This window comes from Podarcis tiliguerta, assembly GCF_965153285.1.
Source record: "Podarcis tiliguerta genome assembly, chromosome: 10".
NCBI classification, from domain to species: domain Eukaryota; kingdom Metazoa; phylum Chordata; class Lepidosauria; order Squamata; family Lacertidae; genus Podarcis; species Podarcis tiliguerta.
Genome location: NC_139543.1, coordinates 24,688,971 through 24,709,964, shown reverse-complemented (window position 1 = coordinate 24,709,964; position 20,994 = coordinate 24,688,971). Strand labels below are relative to the sequence as shown.

At 39.2% G+C, this 20,994-nt stretch overlaps 1 protein-coding gene across 5 annotated transcripts in view; it reads right to left on the bottom strand.

Annotated features, from left to right (window-relative positions):
* Positions 1-1,760: 1,760 nt before the first annotated feature.
* The window catches only part of PNPLA8 (patatin like domain 8, phospholipase A2), a 34,811-nt gene continuing 15,577 nt past the window's right edge, over positions 1,761-20,994 (bottom strand). For 4 of the 5 annotated variants that reach the window (XM_083399607.1, XM_083399610.1, XM_083399609.1 and 1 more), the window contains exons 5-10: positions 20,693-20,787; positions 20,101-20,272; positions 19,284-19,341; positions 14,647-14,841; positions 5,398-5,593; positions 1,761-3,144 (exon numbers count right to left, since the gene is read on the bottom strand). In XM_083399607.1, coding sequence (XP_083255733.1) covers positions 2,870-3,144; positions 5,398-5,593; positions 14,647-14,841; positions 19,284-19,341; positions 20,101-20,272; positions 20,693-20,787 — 991 coding nt within the window. In that variant the 3' untranslated portion in view covers positions 1,761-2,869. Of the gene's footprint in view, positions 5,322-5,363; positions 5,594-14,646; positions 14,842-19,283; positions 19,342-20,100; positions 20,273-20,692; positions 20,788-20,994 lie in introns of all 5 variants that reach the window. The other variant, XM_083399608.1, reaches the window with a different exon arrangement.

Genomic DNA, 20,994 nt, shown 5'->3' with positions numbered 1-20,994 from the left:
TAACCATGAAACTCACTGGGTGACCTTGGGCCAGTCGTCGTGTTTCAGTCAAACCTACCTCACAGAGTTGTTGTGGGGATGAAATGAGGAGGGGGAAAACTATGTATGCCACCTTAAGTTCTTTGGAGGAAAAGGTGGGATATAAATGCAATAAATATTTACACAGAAGTAAAAAAATAGAATAAAAATTGGCATGCACAGTGGTCTAGCTGAGTGATAGTCCTGTCCGTAAAGCTTGCCCCTTCTGCGATTCTAAGCATAATATATATCAAGAAACAAAGAGTTGTATCCAAGCCATACTCCAAGTAGATCTTATGAAATCAATAGACACAGCTTTTGAATTATGGTGTTGGAGGAGGCTCTTGAGAGTCCCATGGACTGCAAGAAGATCAAACCTAAACTTTCTTAAGGAAATGAGCTCTGAGTGCTCACTGGAAGGACAGATCGTGAAGCTGAGGCTCCAATACTTTGGCCACCTCATGAGAAGAGAAGACTCCCTGGAAAAGACCCTGTTGTTGGGAAAGATGGAGGGCACAAGGAGAAGGGGACGACAGAGGACGAGATGGCTGGACCGTGTTTTCGAAGCTACCAGCATGAATTTGACCAAACTGCGGGAGGCAGTGGAAGACAGGAGTGCCTGGCGTGCTCTGGTCCATGGGGTCACGAAGAATCGGACACGACTAAACAACAACAACAGACACAGCATACTCTGAATAGGACTTTGTTGGATACAACTCAGTGACACACTTAAGAACAGCCCTGTTGATCAGGCCAAAGGTCTATCTAGTCTAGCATTCTGTTCTCACAGTGGCCAACCAGATGCCCATGGGAAGCCTACAGAAGCAGGACTTGACTGCAACAGCATTCTGCCACTTGTGATTCTTAGAAGCTGGTACAGTATTCCGAGACATGCTGCCTACGATAGTGGAGGTGGAGCATAGCCTCTTTATTCTCAATGAATCTGTCTAATCCTTTTTTAAGAAGCCATCCAAGTTGGTGGCCTTATAGCCAATTAAAATAAGAACCACCCTGCTGGATAAACCAAAAAGTTCATTGAGCTGAGAAGGGGACAAGCAGGAATTGAAGGCAAGATTTCTCTCCCAACTGGTCTATGGAGGCAGAATGTTTCTGAACCTGGAAATTGTATACAGGCAGGAACCATTTTAGGCACGTCTGATTGATGCGCAGGTCCTTTTGGAGCTGGAAGGCAGTGGGTCAGGGGCAGACCAGAATGGGGCACACTTATATGCACTTGGCCAACACACACAGGGGCTAGGAATGGAACCCCCATGCTTAATGTTCGCTGCCTGTATAGCCATCATAACCAACGGCTATGGTCTTTTTAATCCAGTACTAACAAGCTAACTGACAGCAGTGGTCCTTTATTTTTCCAACTACGTATTTCTGATCTTAACAAAGTGCTTAACCGTAGATGTCATTGCTTAAGCCAAATACTTTACATATTGCCAAGTTTGTGTCTGACTACCAAGATCTCACAAACAAGCCTTCCAGGAAGGAGATTTTCAAGGGCGGCATGCAAGGCATTCATGGGGTTTATGAATAAACACAACTTAAGAGTGTTTGAAATCCCCCATTGCCACTTTAGCGTATCAGAATGAACCATGATTAACACAGATGAGTCTTTTTTAGAGTTATCTTCAACACTGGTACTGAAGTCATGTTGACTGCTAACTGGAGTATACAAAGTTACACAAGGTTAAAACTCAAGTCTTTGAGCAATTCAGGCACAGAACATGAGGCACATGAGTAAACCTGTTTATTTTATTTTTACCAGTAACTAGACTAGGCTTAGTATACATATCACTAAATAAATCATACAGTACTATGAACATATAAGAAATCATGTTACAAATTTATTTTCTTACTTTCAAGACATGAGTTTGTGTTGTTTTTAGACAGGGAATTACTCTGGAATAGAACCTTTGAACTTAAAAATTCTGAAAAATGTAAGTAGGTTGCTACTGTAGACCTTACCGTAATCAGCCAAATACTGATAATGTAAACTGGATAAAATATTGAGACCCAATGCACAATATACAAAGCATTTTAACATTATTTTAAAATACAAAAAAATTGTTGACATGCACAGACTTTGTGATAAGGCAATTAAATTGCCATTAAATAGACGGGATGGCATTTAGTGGCAGTGCCAAGAACCTGTAGAATACTGCAGGTTTATAATACATTGCAATCCAATCTGATATCAGAGTAGTTTTATTTATTCTGGCGTAAGTGCTTTGTAGAGCAGGCTGCCCAGTTGGTTTGTTTCCTCTTACATCAAAAACATTTTTAGTTAACAGGTAAACCACATTTTGTTTTTGACAACATGATTTTGGTCTGCATTTCCAACACATAACAAAATTTGTGTCCCATAATTGTCACAAATTTAGGCAGACCCTAACGAATGTCAGATAAAAAACCCCAAGCCATACCAGAATTGTACTTCTGAGGAAGTTTAGGAACAGATATCCAATAAAATCTTCACTTCAAGAACTGAAAAAAACCATACATGAATCCTTAGATTCCACTGCATAAGTAGAATGCACCTCCACCAATGCAAAAAGGTGTGCAAAGGTCATCATTACCCTCATCTGCATCCTGCAGAAATCTACCTTCAATCTAGTCCAGGGGGGAAGAGAAGGGGAAAGAATAAGAGATTGTGGCAACTTCCCTGTCTGCTTTAAGTGCCATTGGTGTGCCACTCCTGACTGAAGTACTTTCCCCCAGCCTACCATGTTCATTATAATCACGAGTAATTACATAATGACTAATAAATGTTGATCCCTTTTAGCACAGAACGGATTTCTGAAACAAGGTCCACACCTGAGACTTTACAAACTTTACATATTCACAATTTGGAAATAATTGGAAGCCCTTCGTACATGTCAGATTTTAATCTTATCCAGTCGTTAAATTTCTGCAAAGTTGTTTTCTCCTGGGCTAATATTTTAGCAGCTTTTTTCAGTTTTTCTTCATTTCTTTCTAAATACCGGATGCCATCAGTCCTCAACTGATTCAGCTTTTCTTTGCGATTTTCATCCAGAGCTATATCTTCATTCATCATAGGATTAAATCTGAAGTAGGTGTCTGGAGGCAGAAGGGCATCCAGCATAGTGTGGACTTCTAGTTTTAAAACCAACACAAGAAAAACAAAACATTAGTTTGGAAAGACACATGCAAACTTTATTTAAGAATGAGGAAAAGACTGAGGTGTAGCACCTTCTTCCCAAATTTAAAGGGTTCTTGCTTTTTAAATTGGAACCCCCCCACTCCACTTTTTGAATGATTGGCTGATGGTGTTTAAATACATGTCTCTGCCACCATCATGTGTAGTTTGGGCTCAAGTATCTACTTACCATCGTCTTACTTATCAATGATGGCAACCTTACTTTAAAAATATTTATTTGAAAGTGAAACAGTTGTTTTAAAATAAAGCACAGTCTAAGGGAAGCATGCTTCAGCCTGGAATGTAGTACTCAAATAAACTTGGTCAGTAAGTACGTGTACCTGTGGCACTCAATAGCCCATGGTGCTCATTTGTTACTGAAATTTATACACATAAATGTGATATAGATGCATACCCAATTATTTCTGTTTAGAACCTTTTTACATGCAGCTCTACATTCTAGGAAGCCCGGTAACATGAGGCCATATCCGCACAATGAACCAAACATTACCTGGCCCACTGCATCCCCACATTTGTATCAGAGCCACCCCATGGGGCCCACCTTATTTCTGTGATTTTAAGATGTTTTAATGATGTAACTGCCCTGGGACATTAGGGTAAAGGGTAGAATGAGGAATAATAATAATAGTAATAATAATAACAATAATTATTTTTAAGCAGCCAACTCACAGGAAATAATTTATCTTCACCTTTTGACTTTTCTGTTTAGAAGTGAATATTGCACGGTGACATTACTGGCTATGGCTATGTATGTAACTAACCAATCATCACAACAACCCCAGAAGCAGAAAAATCACATAATGCCTAGCCCACCATTTGACCAGAAAATCAGAACTCCTTTCATTGTATTCTGACTCCCGTAAATGGGGCAAAAGAGGCTCAGCTGTTACACAATAAATTTTAAAGCCAGGTGATTGTCAACAGTAAGGCACTTCTCTGGCCACAGGAATACAATTTTGGGATTTGGGACACCTTCTGAGTAGCCAAATCCTTGCTGAAATGCTACACCTGGCCCTTTAAGTAATAATAGTAGTAGTCATCATCATCATCATCATCATCATCATCATCATAAACAGATCTAGAGCAACAGGACTGTGAGACACAGTTCTCTTCCCCGGCTCTTCTATGGTCTATGCTAGCCTTTCCCAATATGGTGCCTTCCTTGTGTTGCTAGGTTACAGCTCCCATCAGTCCCAGCCAGCATGGAAGGGGATGCGAGTTGTGGTCCAAAACATATGGACGCCACCAAGATGGCCTTTCTCACAAAATATCTTATATGGATTTCACACTAAAAACAATTACACAACTTCACTTTTAAAAGTCACCTGTTTTAAATTAGTGCCTCTCTTCACAGCAACACAACACGACTATGCAATTTATCTTCTGGTGGTATTCTGTATCAATCCCAGAAGGTTTTCAAAGAGGCAATGTGTTGCTGGTTCAAGTCAAACAAGTCCTTAAAAATAATTTAGATGAATGTGCAGAATGGAGGGAGATAGTGCTTTTCCACCAATATCAAAATAGGAGATTTAGAATTATGTTGCTACTTAACCACTACTCCCAGCATGCTCAAACCTATACCAGTCCTTGCCACGATTATTTTAATGCTCATTCTGGCATCCCTCCTGAATTTCAAGGCAAGCAACACCTCCATCAGCACTATGGCCCATTTTTAGATATGATGTATTCATCAATCAAAGAGAGCTTAATAACAGCATAATCAAGGTACAGTCTCAAGCAGTTAATTTAAATGCATATTTGGCATGCTTTATCATCAGCTGCCAGCACAATCCTTATTCACCAAATATCCAGTGCAATATATTAGTCTGACAAAAAGGCTAAACCTTAAATGTATCAAACACACAGACTCACACACAGACTGATTTAACACAATGCATTCTAATTCTCTTTTTATGCTGGCTTTGTATATGAACTAAACCCCAAATCCTCACATGGATGGCGGGAGATAGGGATTAACAAAATAATCTCAATTTGAACAAAGATTATGAAACATGCCCTTGATGGAAACAGAATGTCCTTTGATGTTTTGACGACTGGTAAATCATTTTTTTAAAATATCCATGTATGCTATGCTACTCCTAGTCATGAAAACCTGCATTTTAACTCTCCAAAGAGCTACGAAAAGGCATAATACGAAAACAAAACAAGCTTAGCCAGAGGGTACCAACCTTCAGTATCAGTGGCACTGCTGATGACATTAGTCAATTTAGCTTTCAGGCTTGTATAGGTGACGTTAGGTTTCCCTTCATTTTCATATCGACCTGTTCCCAGGGATATTACACACTGCAGTGGAACATTTGGCCAAAGACACTTGCATTCGTGCACTGCTAAAGCTGTAGGATTATTTAAAAGCAGGCCTCCATCCTGTGAATAATAAAAAAGGAACAAAAGCAAGGGGTTTGAGCCATTCATAACTATAGGCGTATCATTAAAATATTACAAGATTCAAATAAAAAAAGTCCCAGTGTTCTGTTTTTATTCGCTTTCTGCCAATACTGAAGCAAGGAAGCTACTTAAAATATACTGCTGCTGTACATGCTCAATTTAATTAGTAATGCTACTCTATGGATTCTATGTGACTGGTAAATTTTGTTTCTAAACATGTACGGTATCAATAGCTTTAGGTAATTTAAACTAAGTAAAATATATACATTAATATTAAACAATCATTCCTTTGATGAAAGCCTCAGGCAGACAGAACAGCCATAGCTTTAGATGAGAGCACAAAACTGTTGAACTATGGAGGCTTCAGTCTACTAGTAAAGGGTACTGCTCTGTTCAGGGTACCCGTCACTCCGTTGCCCTAGTTCTTCTTCTGTTTCTTCCCAGCACAATGGCCAGCAATTCTGCGCCTACAAGCATGCTCAGTCCTCACTGGTCTGCTCTAAAGCATACGTCCAATGCTTTAAATTTTAATCATAATAAAACAGATATTGAATCAGTTTGTACATCAACTACTGCATGGACACTTCTTTTGCACATAGATTGATTGTAGTTATGTTTACTACAAGCCTAGAATATAAGCCAAATAGCCTTTTCAGACATTTATTTCTACTAGTTCAACAGGACCTATGTTGAGCCTTTCAGAAACCTACAAAAAAAAAAATTGTTTTGCAGGGAGTGCTTGTAGCCTTTTAGCAGCTGGCAACAGAATCATATTTTAGTGGTACAAGACACTGCAAACAAACATTTCCACATAAAGTATTAAAGAGTTCTTCGTGCACAAATACATAAATTGTCTGCTGAAACCCTGCTGGAGCTATACTTGTGCCTCCTATCCTCCAGCAAAAAAGCAAAAATAATAATAATCTTGCATCCTAGTGTGATGGGAGTAGCTTTTCTCCAATAATGGCATTGACATTTTTTGAGGGAGGGGGCAGAACTACCCATACAACCAACTGCAGGTATTGCTGTCTATGAAACGGGCTCTGAAATTTAGATCACTTTCCCCCTTGAGATTGTAATATGCAAAACCAAATTCTGTTTCCAAAGGCATGCAAAGACAAGTGTTGTTGGTTTTTCTATGGGACTAAACAATTTTTTTTAACTGTTCTAATTCTAAATTTATCACATCACACCACAAGAATATCCAAATCACATCTACTTAATATATTGTTCAAACTGCAGTCCAATGAATTCTTTATTGAAAACAGAAACTCTTTTTTTCCACAGCTGCAGTAGATAAAGTAGGATGCAGATCATTGGCCTGTTGAGAAAGTCCTTTGATTAAGCTTTCAATACAATCTACAAAAGCTTTTTGAACTCTTTCTGGACCAATTAGTATATTGTGCCCTCAGCAGAAGTAAGAAGAACAGTAGCCTCTTAGTGCACATTTTAAAATTTTGGCTAAAATCAGATTTTGCCTCAGCACCCATAGTAAACACTGTGTTTGCGCTATGAATAAGTCTACTGAATTCAGTTTAATACCCTGGTTCTTTTAAAGCTGAATATAGTAAATATTAGCAGCAGGATCCACTTGGGATATGTAACATTTAATTTTAAGTAGACCAGATTCATATAACTCTACATCATATGTGCTACAACAGTCTAAAGGCATGATCCTGCAAAGACCTTTTAAGGCCTACTGATGGCAAAAAGTCACATTCCACCCGACAGTTGTGAAAGGGACAGGAAAGACAGCTAAGGCCTCTCGGTCAGCCTGGCTAGGGCCAAATGCCACTAGGGTTGCCCCTAATGAAACTGACCCCACCAGTGGCCATTCTGTCTGGGTTCCCACAGCACCACCACACGGTACAATGCTACGAGTTTTAAGAAGCATGTAAAACTATCAAATCCTAATGTATTTTCATTATATAGAACACAGGAAAACCTAAATGGACAAAAGCTACACAGCTTTCATATGAGCTTGTTAAATGGATGTTTCCGTCTGCAAAAGGCAGGTGGCCAACTTGTGCTCAAAACGGCAACCAAGAGTTCACAAAAGCTCAGCTTTGAACATTTAACGTACAGTGGTGCCTCACAAGACGAAAAGAATCCGTTCCGTGAGTCTCTTTGTCTAGCGGTTTTTTCGTCTTGCGAAGCAAGCCCATTAGCGGATTAGCGCTATTAGCGGTTTAGCGGCTATTAGCGGCTATTAAAGGCTTAAGGGATTAGCGGATTAGCTGCTAAAAGGCTATTAGCAGCTTAGTGCCTTAGAAAAAGGGGGTGGGGAGTGGGAAAAAAACCCCAGGAATCGCAAGACATTTTCGTCTTGCGAAGCAAGCCCATAGAGAAATTCGTCCTGCGAAGCACCTCCAAAATGGAAAACCCTTTCGTCTAGCGGGTTTTCCGTCTTGCGAGGCATTCATCTTGCGGGGCACCACTGTATTGCGGCTTTGCTTATGCTCTAACTGCAGTTTCTATTTGCTTTCGTAAATACAGAACATAATCGAGGATCTGTTTAACTACAATTTGATCATTTGTTTAACGCTTTGCATCGCTAAAGGTTAAAGCTGAGTTTAAAATTTCAGACGAGTAGACCAACCACATAATGGCATCTTTAAATCTCATATCCCTAGATACTTTAAAGTGTAGAAAAATCGTTATGATGGATGCCCGTCTCTTTGAACTGAATGATCTAGCAACAGCCATACGAAGTGTATGCACAAGCCTTGGATTTTATTCAACTGCGTGGCAACTGGCCAAAATTGACAAGCACTTCATTCCATTTATTCTCTTTTCACTTCTCATGTTGCCTTTCCTTGCCCTCTATTTTGTCTTCCCTGCTCCCTATTTATTCTTATTCCAACTGCAAGTTTCTCTCTTCACTAGTCCCCAAATATACATGAGCCACCCCTGCCTCTCTTTGTACTCTTGCATTCTTACATTGATCCCTTGCCCCGCTGTTGCCATAAGCACACTGGGAACATTTAAAATGTTTTATGCCACTTTTGGCTGTGAATTAAATTCAAATTTAATGCTTTGACAAAAAAAGAAAAAAGTATTTGACAGCTATTGCAATCGTCAACACAGAGCTTTGATCTCCAGGCCCTTTCTGGTATAAAAGTATCTGCTTATTTTTAGATTGCGACTTCTAAATGTCAGACTGGCAACTGCCAAAGGAATTTATCTATGCCACTTTTTATTATTATTTAAGAACTTTTTTTTTAAGTGTGAAAGAAACAAATTATGGGGCACTGTCACTTCTAACTTAGCTTTGTTTGTTCCTTGCCAGATCAAAGACAAGGTTTTCCTTTCTCATTCTCTCTTTTTTAAAATAGAAGTTCCATGTTATGTGCTTTACTCAAAACATGTACATGGCAATAAAGAGACAGAAACCTAAAAGTTAAATCACACTGAGATCCATTCTTTAAAAAATTGCATTTCTTCCTTTAAGAGCTATCCTGATTTCCTTCTCCCTTTCTCACAAAGTGCTGCAGACCTCCCTGCTGTTCATAGTGGGTGATGGGGAGGACATTACTTAATATGCATGATTTTCAGACGTTGCTGGGAATTTTACCAGTTGTCTTCTTTAAGATTTCAGAGCTCATACACTCAAGAAAATAAATTCTATTCTTCCTATTTAGTATTTTACCGCCTAGTCTAGGACAACTGGTGGCAGCACTTTTTAGAACGTTCTGTTGGTACTGGAATATTTGGTACTGTAACAAGTGGCATCAGGACACCTTTGGCAACAAAAACCAGGGCAAAATACATCCATCCTAAACTCAACAGGAGACTACTAATTAAGACTTTAAAATCTTGTTACTCATTTTCAACAGCACTGTACATGTAAAGCCTATTGTGCATTTTCTTTTTCAATAAAAAGCCGGAATTTCAAGTTACACTGTACCAGGCACTTTCTTCCTTTTCCTAAAACACAGGTTTTTTTACTTTGACACAGTGAAGTTATGTGAACTGAGTCCCATGGCACTGAAAGATGCGATTTAGCAAAGCCAATTCCAATACTTGGAGTTTGCTAGCTCCATAGCAACCATTTCACCTCAATGCCTGCGCAGACATGCTTTGCATTTCGAGTTCATTTTCACAGACTTGCTCTGTTTACCTTCATTGTGCTTGTGAAAAAGAAAACTCCAAACTAGCCAAGGGAATATTCACTTACAGAATTGTTCTATTTAAAAATTAAATTCAGCATCGAAATATGAATATTGGGCTTCTGCTATAAGCAGAAGGTGTTTTTAAAATTGCTGTCTTCTGAGAATTTTAGCACTTTCTTTTGTCTGATAAATATAGGATAGAACAGTCAAGGTAAAGTATGATAACAAAAGCATTAATGGAATGACATTCTTGATTACATGAGCATCTTTCAATCACGCAACTGAATTGTGGATTTTTATTTATATAAACAAATTAAGACTGATCTTTAACATTTATTGGTATGCCTTGGACTCCCATAAAAGCTGTGTGTTTAATAAACACTCATTTAGCACAAAAGATGTGCTTTTGCATCACTTAAGACTTACAACCATTTCTATAGTATTTAAAATGGGAATTAATACTTGAACAACAGCAGAAAAATGACACCACCACAATACTAAACAGAAAAGAGCATTTCAGGGAAAAGAAAGGACATTAGTTCAGGTTGTCATTAAAATTGGGCAAAGCCAAAGTCTGTACTTAACTGTCTTAGCTACAGAGCTCTAGTTTCCACTCCCTGTTCACTAGTGTCACCAAATCACAGTTGTGACACCCTGGAGCTCCAAGTTTACACCTCTCTCATTTTTGACGGCAAGCACAATATTGCCTCTAAACAGATGAGTGAGGAATAAAAAGCATCTCTGGACTACACTGCAAAGAGGTATTAAGGGTACCAAAACCATGTCTGGGTTAGCAGCTGACAATCCCATCCCAATTCCATAGCTGCCCTCAACGCACACAGTTCTATTCCCTGCCAATTTCCAGTACTGGAATTTAATACCATGGCAGAAAGGCATGGGAGACATTCCTGGGAGAAAGCACTCTTATCATGTTCCAGTATTCATACCCAGCTTAAGTCCTGTTACTAGAAAATGGCCAAGGAGATGAAATCAAGCACCCTTAGCTCCATGCCACAAATAGTAGAAGGTCCCACCCCCCCTCCATGTCTATCAATTTTTAAAAACTTGAGCCCGTGATATGATAGAAATGCTTCTTGTGTTTTGTTAATCTCCAATGATATTTCAAAAATTATCCTACATATCTGACACAGTGATCCTAAGAGTGAAGCATGGGCATAACAGGAAAGACCTTGCATAAAATCTTAAAATTCTCATGTGGATATAAAGTCTACTGAGAAGGGCAAGAGAAAGGAACAAAAACAACATTTGATTGTACATATGTTGGAAACAGGCTCCCAGTTACTGTTATGAAACGAAAGCTTTGAAAACGTTTCATCAAGGGTCACACTCTTCCTTGTCCTATACGCTCGTCCTAATACAATTGTTTTACACATATGGAATTATTTAATCATTCTTAATTTTTGTTATGTATGGAGTCCTTTTTACATGTGGAGGTTTATTATTATCTTTTTTTTTTAACCGTGAAATTGTTTCAAGGTATTTTATGGGAAGCAATTCATAAAAGGACTCAAAGAAATACAAGTTGCGACAAAATTATATTGGGCTCGCTTGCCAAAAGAATTAATTCTTCTTCGTGTCAGGAGCCAGTTGCCATTCTGCACGGCAGAGGAACATGTAACACTAATCCAGGGTAGCTAGCATGCTGCTTTCCAGATGCAGTTGAACTACAGTCCCATCATCCCTGACCACTGGCTGCAGCTGCTCAGAGTTGCTGGACTCTCCTTCATTGGAGGATTTTGAGCAGAGGTTGGATGGTCATCTGCCATGGTTGCTTTAGCTGAGATTCCTGCATTGCAGGGGGTTGGACTAGATGGCCCTTGTGGGTGCCTTCCAATTCTATGATTCCATGAAGCCCAACACCTGGAAAACTCTGACAGTATCTATTGAACACCAGTATGAAAATGAGTTTAGTTGTGTAACACGCAGTCAATGCAGGAAGTATTCTAAGCAGATGGCAGATTATAAAAGGTGTTACAAAGAGAAAAATACTGGCAGCTGTTGCAGCGACTGTGACAATAAAATTTAAGTACAGCAATCCAGTGTCTTGTACCATGCAGGGAACTCGAGAACAAGAGAAGGGGAGTGGATTGGAAGGTTTTACTACATCCTAAGTGGTCTGATCTCACCCCCTCCCCATTCTTCCAGAGAAATACTTTTTCAAGCACAAGAGGAAATAAATCAGGGCTTTTGGAAAAACAACAACAAAGCAGCATATCTATACTATCCTGCTTGCCTGGAAGATAATGCTTCCCAAGATTTGTTCTGAAGCACTGTTCGCTTCTGAGTCACAATAAAAAACCCCCCAAAATACAAAATGTTCCTCGCTGCGAAAGTTAAGCCTTCATGAGTTGGAAGGTAACAGGAACTGTGACCCTTAAATGTAACAGTTGAAAACAGATCTTGAGTAAAGCCTATTCTCTTTGTATCTCAAGCCCCCTTTTAAGATCTGAACAGCACAGGGTTTTCCTATGCTTTTAGCAGCTGCTTGCAACATTTTGAGAGATGTAGCATTTCCCCCCTTTTATCTACTTGTTTCATATACCACAGAATCCCAGCCCTGCCACAATCCAGAGATCACTGATCATTATTTATACCTCCCGGTGGGTGGTATTTCAGTCTATACTGACTAATTGCTGTCTGGGTTGTTGAGAAAGTTCACTGGCCACAACAGTTCTATTTATTGACAGGTTGGGAAGAAGGAGCAGCATCTGTAACACTCTTTGCATCAATCTGCATGTGCTATGGGAATGCAGATTCTCTTAACTTCTCCTTCCTCAAAGCCAATGTGAACCATATAAGCCTAGGAGTGCATGCATTAAGTATGTTAAGAAAAATGTATAAAATATGCTAAGTGATGCAATAATGAATAATGATATGCCTTGCATGGTCATTTGTCATGCTGGCTGAGGCTGTTGGGAGCTGGAGTCCAATGATATTTGGATGGCCACAGGTTCCCCAGCCCTGCCATATAGAACTAACCACAAAGTATCCTTAAGCTTTTCTTCAGAAACCACCGTTTGTAAACATCACTTGATTTTAAACAAAACTGCTACCTACTACAAAAAGCAAAAAGCAAACGTGAACAATTTGATAACAGAAACTAGCAGGAAAATAAATTAAGTAGCGACAGAGACAAGTATTAACAACAAATATCTCTTAAGAGCTTCATCATTCAGAGTGCCTTCAGGTGTCTCTGGAGAAGCCATTGCGTAAAGCTGGCATTGCCACCAAAGAAGTCCTCTTCAGACAGACTCCTGCTGAGCTTCAGTCAACAAGGGCACTCAGAGAGAGGATCACAGCTACTGAACTGAGAGCACAAGGGAGTATATACAGTGGACGCTCAGGTTGCAAATGTGATCCGTGTGAGAGGAACGTTCACAACCTGCAGCGCTGCGTCTGCGCACATGCGGGCTGCGGTTCAGCGCTTCTGCGCATGCACGACCACCAAAACCCAGAAGTAACCCATTCTGGTACTTCTGGGTTTTGGCGCGTCTGTAACCTGAAAAAACTCAACCTGAAGTGTCTGTAACCTGAGGTATGACTGTATAGGGGAAGACAAGAACCTAGGGTCGAAGCAGTTTTAAGGCTTTGCTAGCTAGGAATCAGCACACTGCCCCAAGAAAAATCTCATTGCTGAACAGACTGCATGCAAATATGGAGAACAAACGGAGGTATTAATTTGGTTCTATGCAACAGAGATCTGGGGGAGGCTGCTGCAGGGAAAAGGAAGGGGAAAGTGGTGAAGTGATTTTCGCCAATTCCCCCTTCTTTCTGCAACCCACCGACACCCCAACAGAGCATCTTCTCAAGGGTCAAAGGAGGAATTAACAAAAGTAATTCCCGATCCTCCAGTGGGAGGATAACACAAACAGAAAACCATCAACGGGATCTCTGGGCCGAACCCTCTGTGTCTAGTTCAACTAAAACTTAATCAGATTTCAGCTGAATTTAGTCTATGGCTAAGATACCTTTCAATGTAATCACTATTTATTGTTAACTTGATAATTTAATATTTATCTTTCATATTTATAAACACTGTTGTCACGTCTGTTTGTTTTAGCTTTGCGTTGCATTTTAGTGCAGCAATTTTATTTCATACTGTCTTCTAAAAATTGCAAGCCATCTTGAGGTTCCTGTTGGGAGGTGGGATAAATATATTTTAAAATGATCAGAATTCTAAGAGCGGTTTCCATTTTACTTTTAGGGAAAAAATGCCATACTGCCGATCTGGTTTTCATGACCCTTCCTCGCTGAAATCTCTTTTAGCAAATTAGCAACATATGAAGCAGCCCTAAGACTCTCAATATTGTCACACATCAAAGAACTGGTATACTTAATAAACTGGTTCATTAGGCAGGAGGCAGAACTAAATGCAATGAATTTTTAATGCCACATATCAAAGGACTCTTCCATTCAATGAAAACATTAATTAGCATCAGCATACAACTCTCACAGCAGTTGCCCTGGCATTAAAGTTTGTCAGCATACCTTGAAACACGCAGGGCTTTGCTAGAGATCACAGAACTATGAAACCTTTATTGTAAGGTTAAGCAATTCACCAAAATCAGAAGTCTCTTTGAACTACTGAAATCAATACTGCAGTATGAACAGTGAATAGTGTTTCACTGCCTGAATTCATGGCAAGGAGCCATGGTTAATCTTGCTTCCCTAGTGCACATGCTCTTATCATACATATGTACCATATGTCTAAATCATGCCTGCATCATACATACATAAGGCTCACTTTAAAGCAATATGTGAAATGAGCTGCAGTCTTGTTTGATAGTATTTGCTGTTAAATAATTAATCCCATTTTAACTCCCATTCTCCCCTAGATCAATTTTGTCTAGAAAGAAATCTAATTATTATTATTTAACGAAAAGCAACATTACAACCAACCTGATGAAGGTCATGGCCCAGCGCATACTCCTGGAAGTAACCTGGTGCAGCAGATGATGCTCTGATAGCTTGCCATAATTTATACTGGCAACTTCCAGGATAGTGAGACTTGACTCCGGGAAGGTGATTGTAATTTCTAAATACAAAGGCTTTCAGCGGTGTCCCTCTGCTTACAATGGTGCTTATTGCAGCCACCTGACAAGAACAGGGAAACAAAACATTAAATGACGCCGATAACTGTTTCCTACGACTTCAGTGGTTAGAAATCGGACACATACACCTTATTAGACAAACTTTATTTTCACACTCAGTTATATAACAATGTTGATGGTCAGGTGTCTTAAATGGTCTTATCAGTCTAACACTTTGATTAGAGGATGCCATAATAGTTAAGGTTTTATAGAAGTGCTTCAGTAGTTTAAAGTACACACAAGAAAAAACAAATATTTACTGATCAATGGGGGAAATGTAACATATGGCACTTGTTATGAACAGTTAACTGATATCTGACAAACCTGAATTTTGGAGAAGGAAAAGATATAGAATAGAAATCAACCACACAGTCAGAAGATGGCAGGAAAATGTAAATCCCCAACACTGTTTTTATTCATCACATTTGAAGATCTTAGATTGGAAATTTATTACACAAGCATAAAGTGAGTGATAATTCATAAAGACTTCATCATATGCTTTGATAAGAAATAAATTGCTCAAACCAACTAACTCTATTATTATACAGTATCTTGAAACACTGCAGTTTGTGAAGGTAAAATAATTTGCAAAAACTTTTAGAGATTACTTAGCAACTTTATTTTTGGGGGATATTTGGTAATGTAACGAAAGCAAATTAGCTTATGGCAGCTTCACTGATGCAAATCTATGAAAAAGGTTAACCTAGCTGAAAAAGGTTAACCTAGCTCAGAGGTCCCCAACCTACGGCCAACGGAGGCTGTTTAACTGGCCCACGAGCCACCCCTGAACCGAGCCGCCCGTTTGGCGGGTCCCCGTGCGATGCACTAAACCGGGCACAGCGCAGCGCAGGGACTCTTTTCTGTGGCTCCAGAAATCACTTCTGCGAATGCCCAAACACCGGAAATCGCGTCTGAGCATGTCCACGGCACCGGAAATCACTTCTGCGCATGCTCAGACGCTGAAAATCACTTCTTCACAGGGGCAATTTTTGGCATCTGGGCACACACAGAAGCGATTTCCGGTGCCATGGACATGCACAGATGCGATTTTCAGCATTGTGCTGCACCAGCCCGGCCCACGGAGGATCTCCGCAGGAGTGATCCGGCTGATGCCTGGTAACCCTTGCTGACCCCTGACCTAGCTAATAGAGATTCTAATTATTTTTTGGGCTTTCTGTTAAGTAAACAGCAACGAAAGAACCCCAAGGTTCTGAGTTTTCTTTTCCCCCTTTCTGTTCCCAATTGCTCTTCCTCATCTTGTATTTTAGATTGCAAAGCCGAGGGCAGGGGCAATTTTATTACTGTTCACATTAACCCACTCTAAGGGATAAAAATACTTGAAATGAATAAAATATTTTAAATCACTAACACACTTTTTTGCTTTTATTTCATAGTTAAAACTGTAAATAATGTGGGCAATGCAACACTAAAAGCTACCATAAGACTAGCAATCTTCCAAGTATTCTGTAGACAGAATCATTTTGAATATCTGCCTCTTAGAAAGCAAGGTAAGATTTGGAAAATCATTCACTAGGTTTTGTGTTCACAGTTCTTTTATCTTTTGAATTTGCATTTATACAGTAGTGACCAGTTCTATGTTCATAAAACAGAATGATGGAGCTGAATACAATAAGATAGTTAAGTTGCTAAATTACCTAAAGGCAAGCAGAATGAATAACTCCCACATTTAACATGCTTAGAAATATATTAAATTAATGTCCCCCCACCCCCAAGAAAGGCTTCTTTTAACCTCCTACACAAGTATGCAGGTTTCCACCCCAGAACAATTCTAAGAACTAAACATATAAGAGAGATTTATAGGTTAAAGGAAGACTTTCTAAACAGTAACTCTGTTTCAGATATTACCGTTAACAGTGAGTGCAATACTATTTCCTATCATGGAAAAATTAGCATTAGAAATGTTTGAGATCTTTATACCGTGATGCACACAGCTCAAATATCATCTTTTAAATTGTTACTCTTAACAAGTCAGTGGGTGTATATTTCTATTTGTATCCCATTTAAGAACTTTCCTTTGTTTGAGAAATCGTGACTCAAGCACTTAAACCCTGCATTTATGCTATTGTCGTACTGTTTTTCTCTGCCCAATTACAAAGTAAAATCATTCTATTTAAAAAATAGCTTAAAAAACAGAAGAATTCTCACATGCAAAGCTGAAATGATCGCTCATAAGGTATATTCCTTGGCTATGACAAAGGCAGTGTATAGATTTGTACATTTCTAGATGGTGCTAACACAAACCAACGCTCTTCAGTATTTAATGATGCAAACCAAATTCACCCTACCTGTACAGAGACCCTGAGCCCTGGAGGTAGAAAGAGTGAACTCTCTCTGCTAGGGTGTTCAATTCTAAAGCCACCATTGATTTGCAAAACATCAGAAAGTAGCAGGAGCCTAGGAAAAGCCAATATGAATCCGAGTCTTCAATATCAGACCACCCACTCCACTCTTCCTTATTGACTACAATCAGGTCTGTATCTTGATCTTCTGGGGAAGAAAACTATTGCTGGAGAACAAGACTACTGCTGAGATGCAGGGCTTGAGTACTTATTAAGAGCTTCCCCACGGTTAAAAAAGTGAGGACCTGGAGAAGAAGCATCCCTGCTTTCAGCAAAAACCACAGCTGCAAAAGTAACCACTGCTGATAGTTGAGAGGCTGAAGTACTACAGATTGAGGGAGCCCCAGCGTTCGTGAAAAAACTGAGAACTTGAAACAGGTTATGCTTCTGACATCTGGGCATTTGAAGCGGGCTGAGAAGGGGTAATAAAATTCTTTGCCACAGCCCGCAGTCAGGAGTAAAAGGAAGCTGCTGTTCTTGAACATTTAGGTTACCAGACATATTGCCACACTGTTGAAATCAGCCACTGCTGGACTGGACTGGAATATAACAGGCAAGGCAGCGCCTACTTGGGGCTGAGATGGAGAAACAGTCAAACCAGCACCCACTTGGGTGTTGGAGAAGCCCTTCGTGGGGGAAGAAGAAAAACTGAGGAATTCCTCTGTAGAGGACGGCAGAGATGAAATGCTATGTCCTTCTTCCCCCTCAGATGGTTCTTCCGACTCTGTGTGAGGCACACCTGACCAGCTCTGAAGAAAGGGCAGCTGGTCTTCTATGCATGGCTGCATTAAGATCAGCATTGAAGATCAGTTTTCCCCAATATGGTCAAGACTGAAGGAGTAGAAGGGCCAGGTCTAGCCCTTAAAGCCAGGGGTAGAATATCCTACTACTCACCTAATACTGAATCTTAAGTCTTTCTGATGCCAGGCAAAAACACTTTTACTCAGTCAGACCATTTAAAAGTGCTTTATCTTGTTGACCATTTGCTGAGAGTTCTGGAAGAGCTGCTCTCTGTCTCAAAGGCCTTTTCCACCAGGCCTGGGATGGTGGGGCCCTGACTGACTCCAACTACAAAAGTTGAGGCTGCTGAACAGACTCTTAGGCTAGGGTGTTGTTTGGGGGGGGGGGTTTGCTCGGAAGAAGGGTTGTTGCTGTTATTTTTTTGTAATTTTTAACTTATTATTTATGACTACTCTTGTTATGTTGTGGGTTTAATTTCCCCATGTTTTGAACTGTGGAAAGGCGGAATACAAATAAAATGATGTCTGTATGTATGTATATTGTTGATCTGCTTTGTTGTCCTGCTGTTTAAGCAGTATTTTGGAACATTTTTGTATTGTTTTTATTTTTGTTTACATATTTATTGTAAGTGTCTCCAGAAGTTGTAAAACTGAAGGATTGTAACTAGATGTTTCATTACAGTCCAGATCTTAAATAGGTACTAGGAATAAATCACATGACTCAGCTCAGGTACAGGACAATCATGCCTTGCCCCATTATAGCTGGTTTTGTACAAGCTCTTCCAGGCTCATAAGACAGGGATTGGTTCATGGCAAAAGATGAGGTGGAAATCCTTTTGCCCATTACCAAGTATTTAGGGTTAAAGAAAGATAGTGGCCAGGGAACCTCTTCCTTGGTTTTCTTCCTGTCACTCTTTCTCCACTGGCAACTGCTTGCTTAGAGAACACATACTGCAAAAATTAGAATCATGTTCATATTGAACTTTGCAAGGGACTGACCAAGAAATTTAGGAATCTAGGTGGCTGAAGTTTATATGCACTCATACTACTATGGATCCGGTTGAGAATTTGTCAGATTCAGGAACACATTTTTACTTTTTAACTTCCAGTGACCACTCACAGGATTAATGTGCCTACAGACTTAGATTCTGTACCCACATGCATGTTTAAATGCCCATTTCCTATGGTAATGATGGTAACATTAGGAACTGAGCACTGAGAAAAGAGTTCTAAAACAATGACGAACAATAATTAATAGAAATGTTGTGCAACACATGTTTAAACAATCTTACATGCTTGCAGCACATTAAAAAAAACAAACAAAAAAACTGATCAAGTACACTGACCTTAGGACATCTGGGATTTCTGGCTGTTTCAATCATAACATCTGATCCCATTCTCTCTCTATGGAAAAAGGACAAAACATGACAAGTTACGATTTATTGATCTTCAGTTGTCATTCCTTCTCACATACTATTCTCACATACTATATATTCATGCTCTAAACGCTTAGGCAAGGGAGATCATTTATTTGGATTCTACTGGACTGCATCCAGACTAAATCAGCTGACCGTAGCCTCTACTGAAATCAATTTGACAAATTAGTCATGTTTTACTTCCGACAGAAATCTATGGGACTCAATTTCAACTAACTTAATAGGTTAGATCCAAACTCTGTACCGTTTTTGTTTTCTTTTAGACCAACGGCAAGAACACTTTAACATTTACCACAGTTTTAGCATTTTTACCGTACAGACAAAATTCCTCAGGTGGTGAGGAATTTTAGTGAAAATAATGAACCACAATGAAGAGAGATATGGAGCAGTTGGGCATGTAAAAAGAAAACAGAGGACCTCAACTCAATTTATTTGTCAGAAACAAAATTATATTAAAAGGCTTTCAAATGGTTTGGCAGCCTGAACACACAAAAACTATTTAAATAATCACCAACCACGGACTCTAAAGATAGGTGTCACCATATCTACTTGCAGTTACTATTATACAGTACTCCTCTGTTGCAATAACATTTGTCACTGTGATATGAATTCTTAGAATTTACAGGGTGATAGAATGAGGACTGTGCCTATTTAATACTTTGATGTACATCGAAGTAAGCAAAATTAGTGATGATTTTAAATAAATCAATAGATAAATTTAACTTACATAAGAATCTTCTCCCAGATTTCACTGTCGTAAAATGCATGGCTCCAGCCCATTTTAACTGTCCCAACAATGACATTTTGCTTAAACACATCAGTTCCTAGTTTACGATAAAGTTCTTCACACTCGTCCAGAGGGATATGGAATAACCCCAACATAAATGCCAATATAGCACCTAAAAGCAAACATGATTCATAAATTGTAAATGTGGTATTTTATATGACTATTACCTAATGCCTCATTTATAGGAGCACAGCATAAATATATAAAAATCTTTATACTTTGAATATTCTAAAAGTTAAAAAAAAAATCAGGATTATTTTGGTCTCTGGAGTGTAAATATTATTTCAATGTCTATGCAACCTGATTATAAATATTTTTGAGACATATTTTTAGGACAAATTATTTGTAGAGTTTAGAAATTGATACATGCATGCTAATATAACTGAGATATTCACATTAAGCATTCATTTATAGTGCCACCTAGAGTGTAAGAATATAATGGCTGGGTTTGCACATCACATGAAGCCATAGATAATGCAATTGAACAGTGTGATGGGGAATGCTGCTCAGAAATCCATGCAGACCTATTTACCTGTACTCACTCCACAAATGTAGTCAAAAAGATGATGAACCGGCTTTCCAGTGAGCTCTTCTAGCTTACGAAGTGTCTGAAGTGCTACTAAACCCCTGTAACACAAAACAACCAAAACTGTTATGCAAGTTATCATTTGTTAAGTAAAAGCCAAGTGACAGTATGTTTAAGTCACTAGCTATCAAGCTTTCAGTATCATCCATTGCTATATCCTGGAAAATGTGGCATATTTAAAGGCAAAGAACACGTTCAAAACTGATTGATCTCTCCCAGTTGATATGCTTTAATAAGTGTTTCCTATA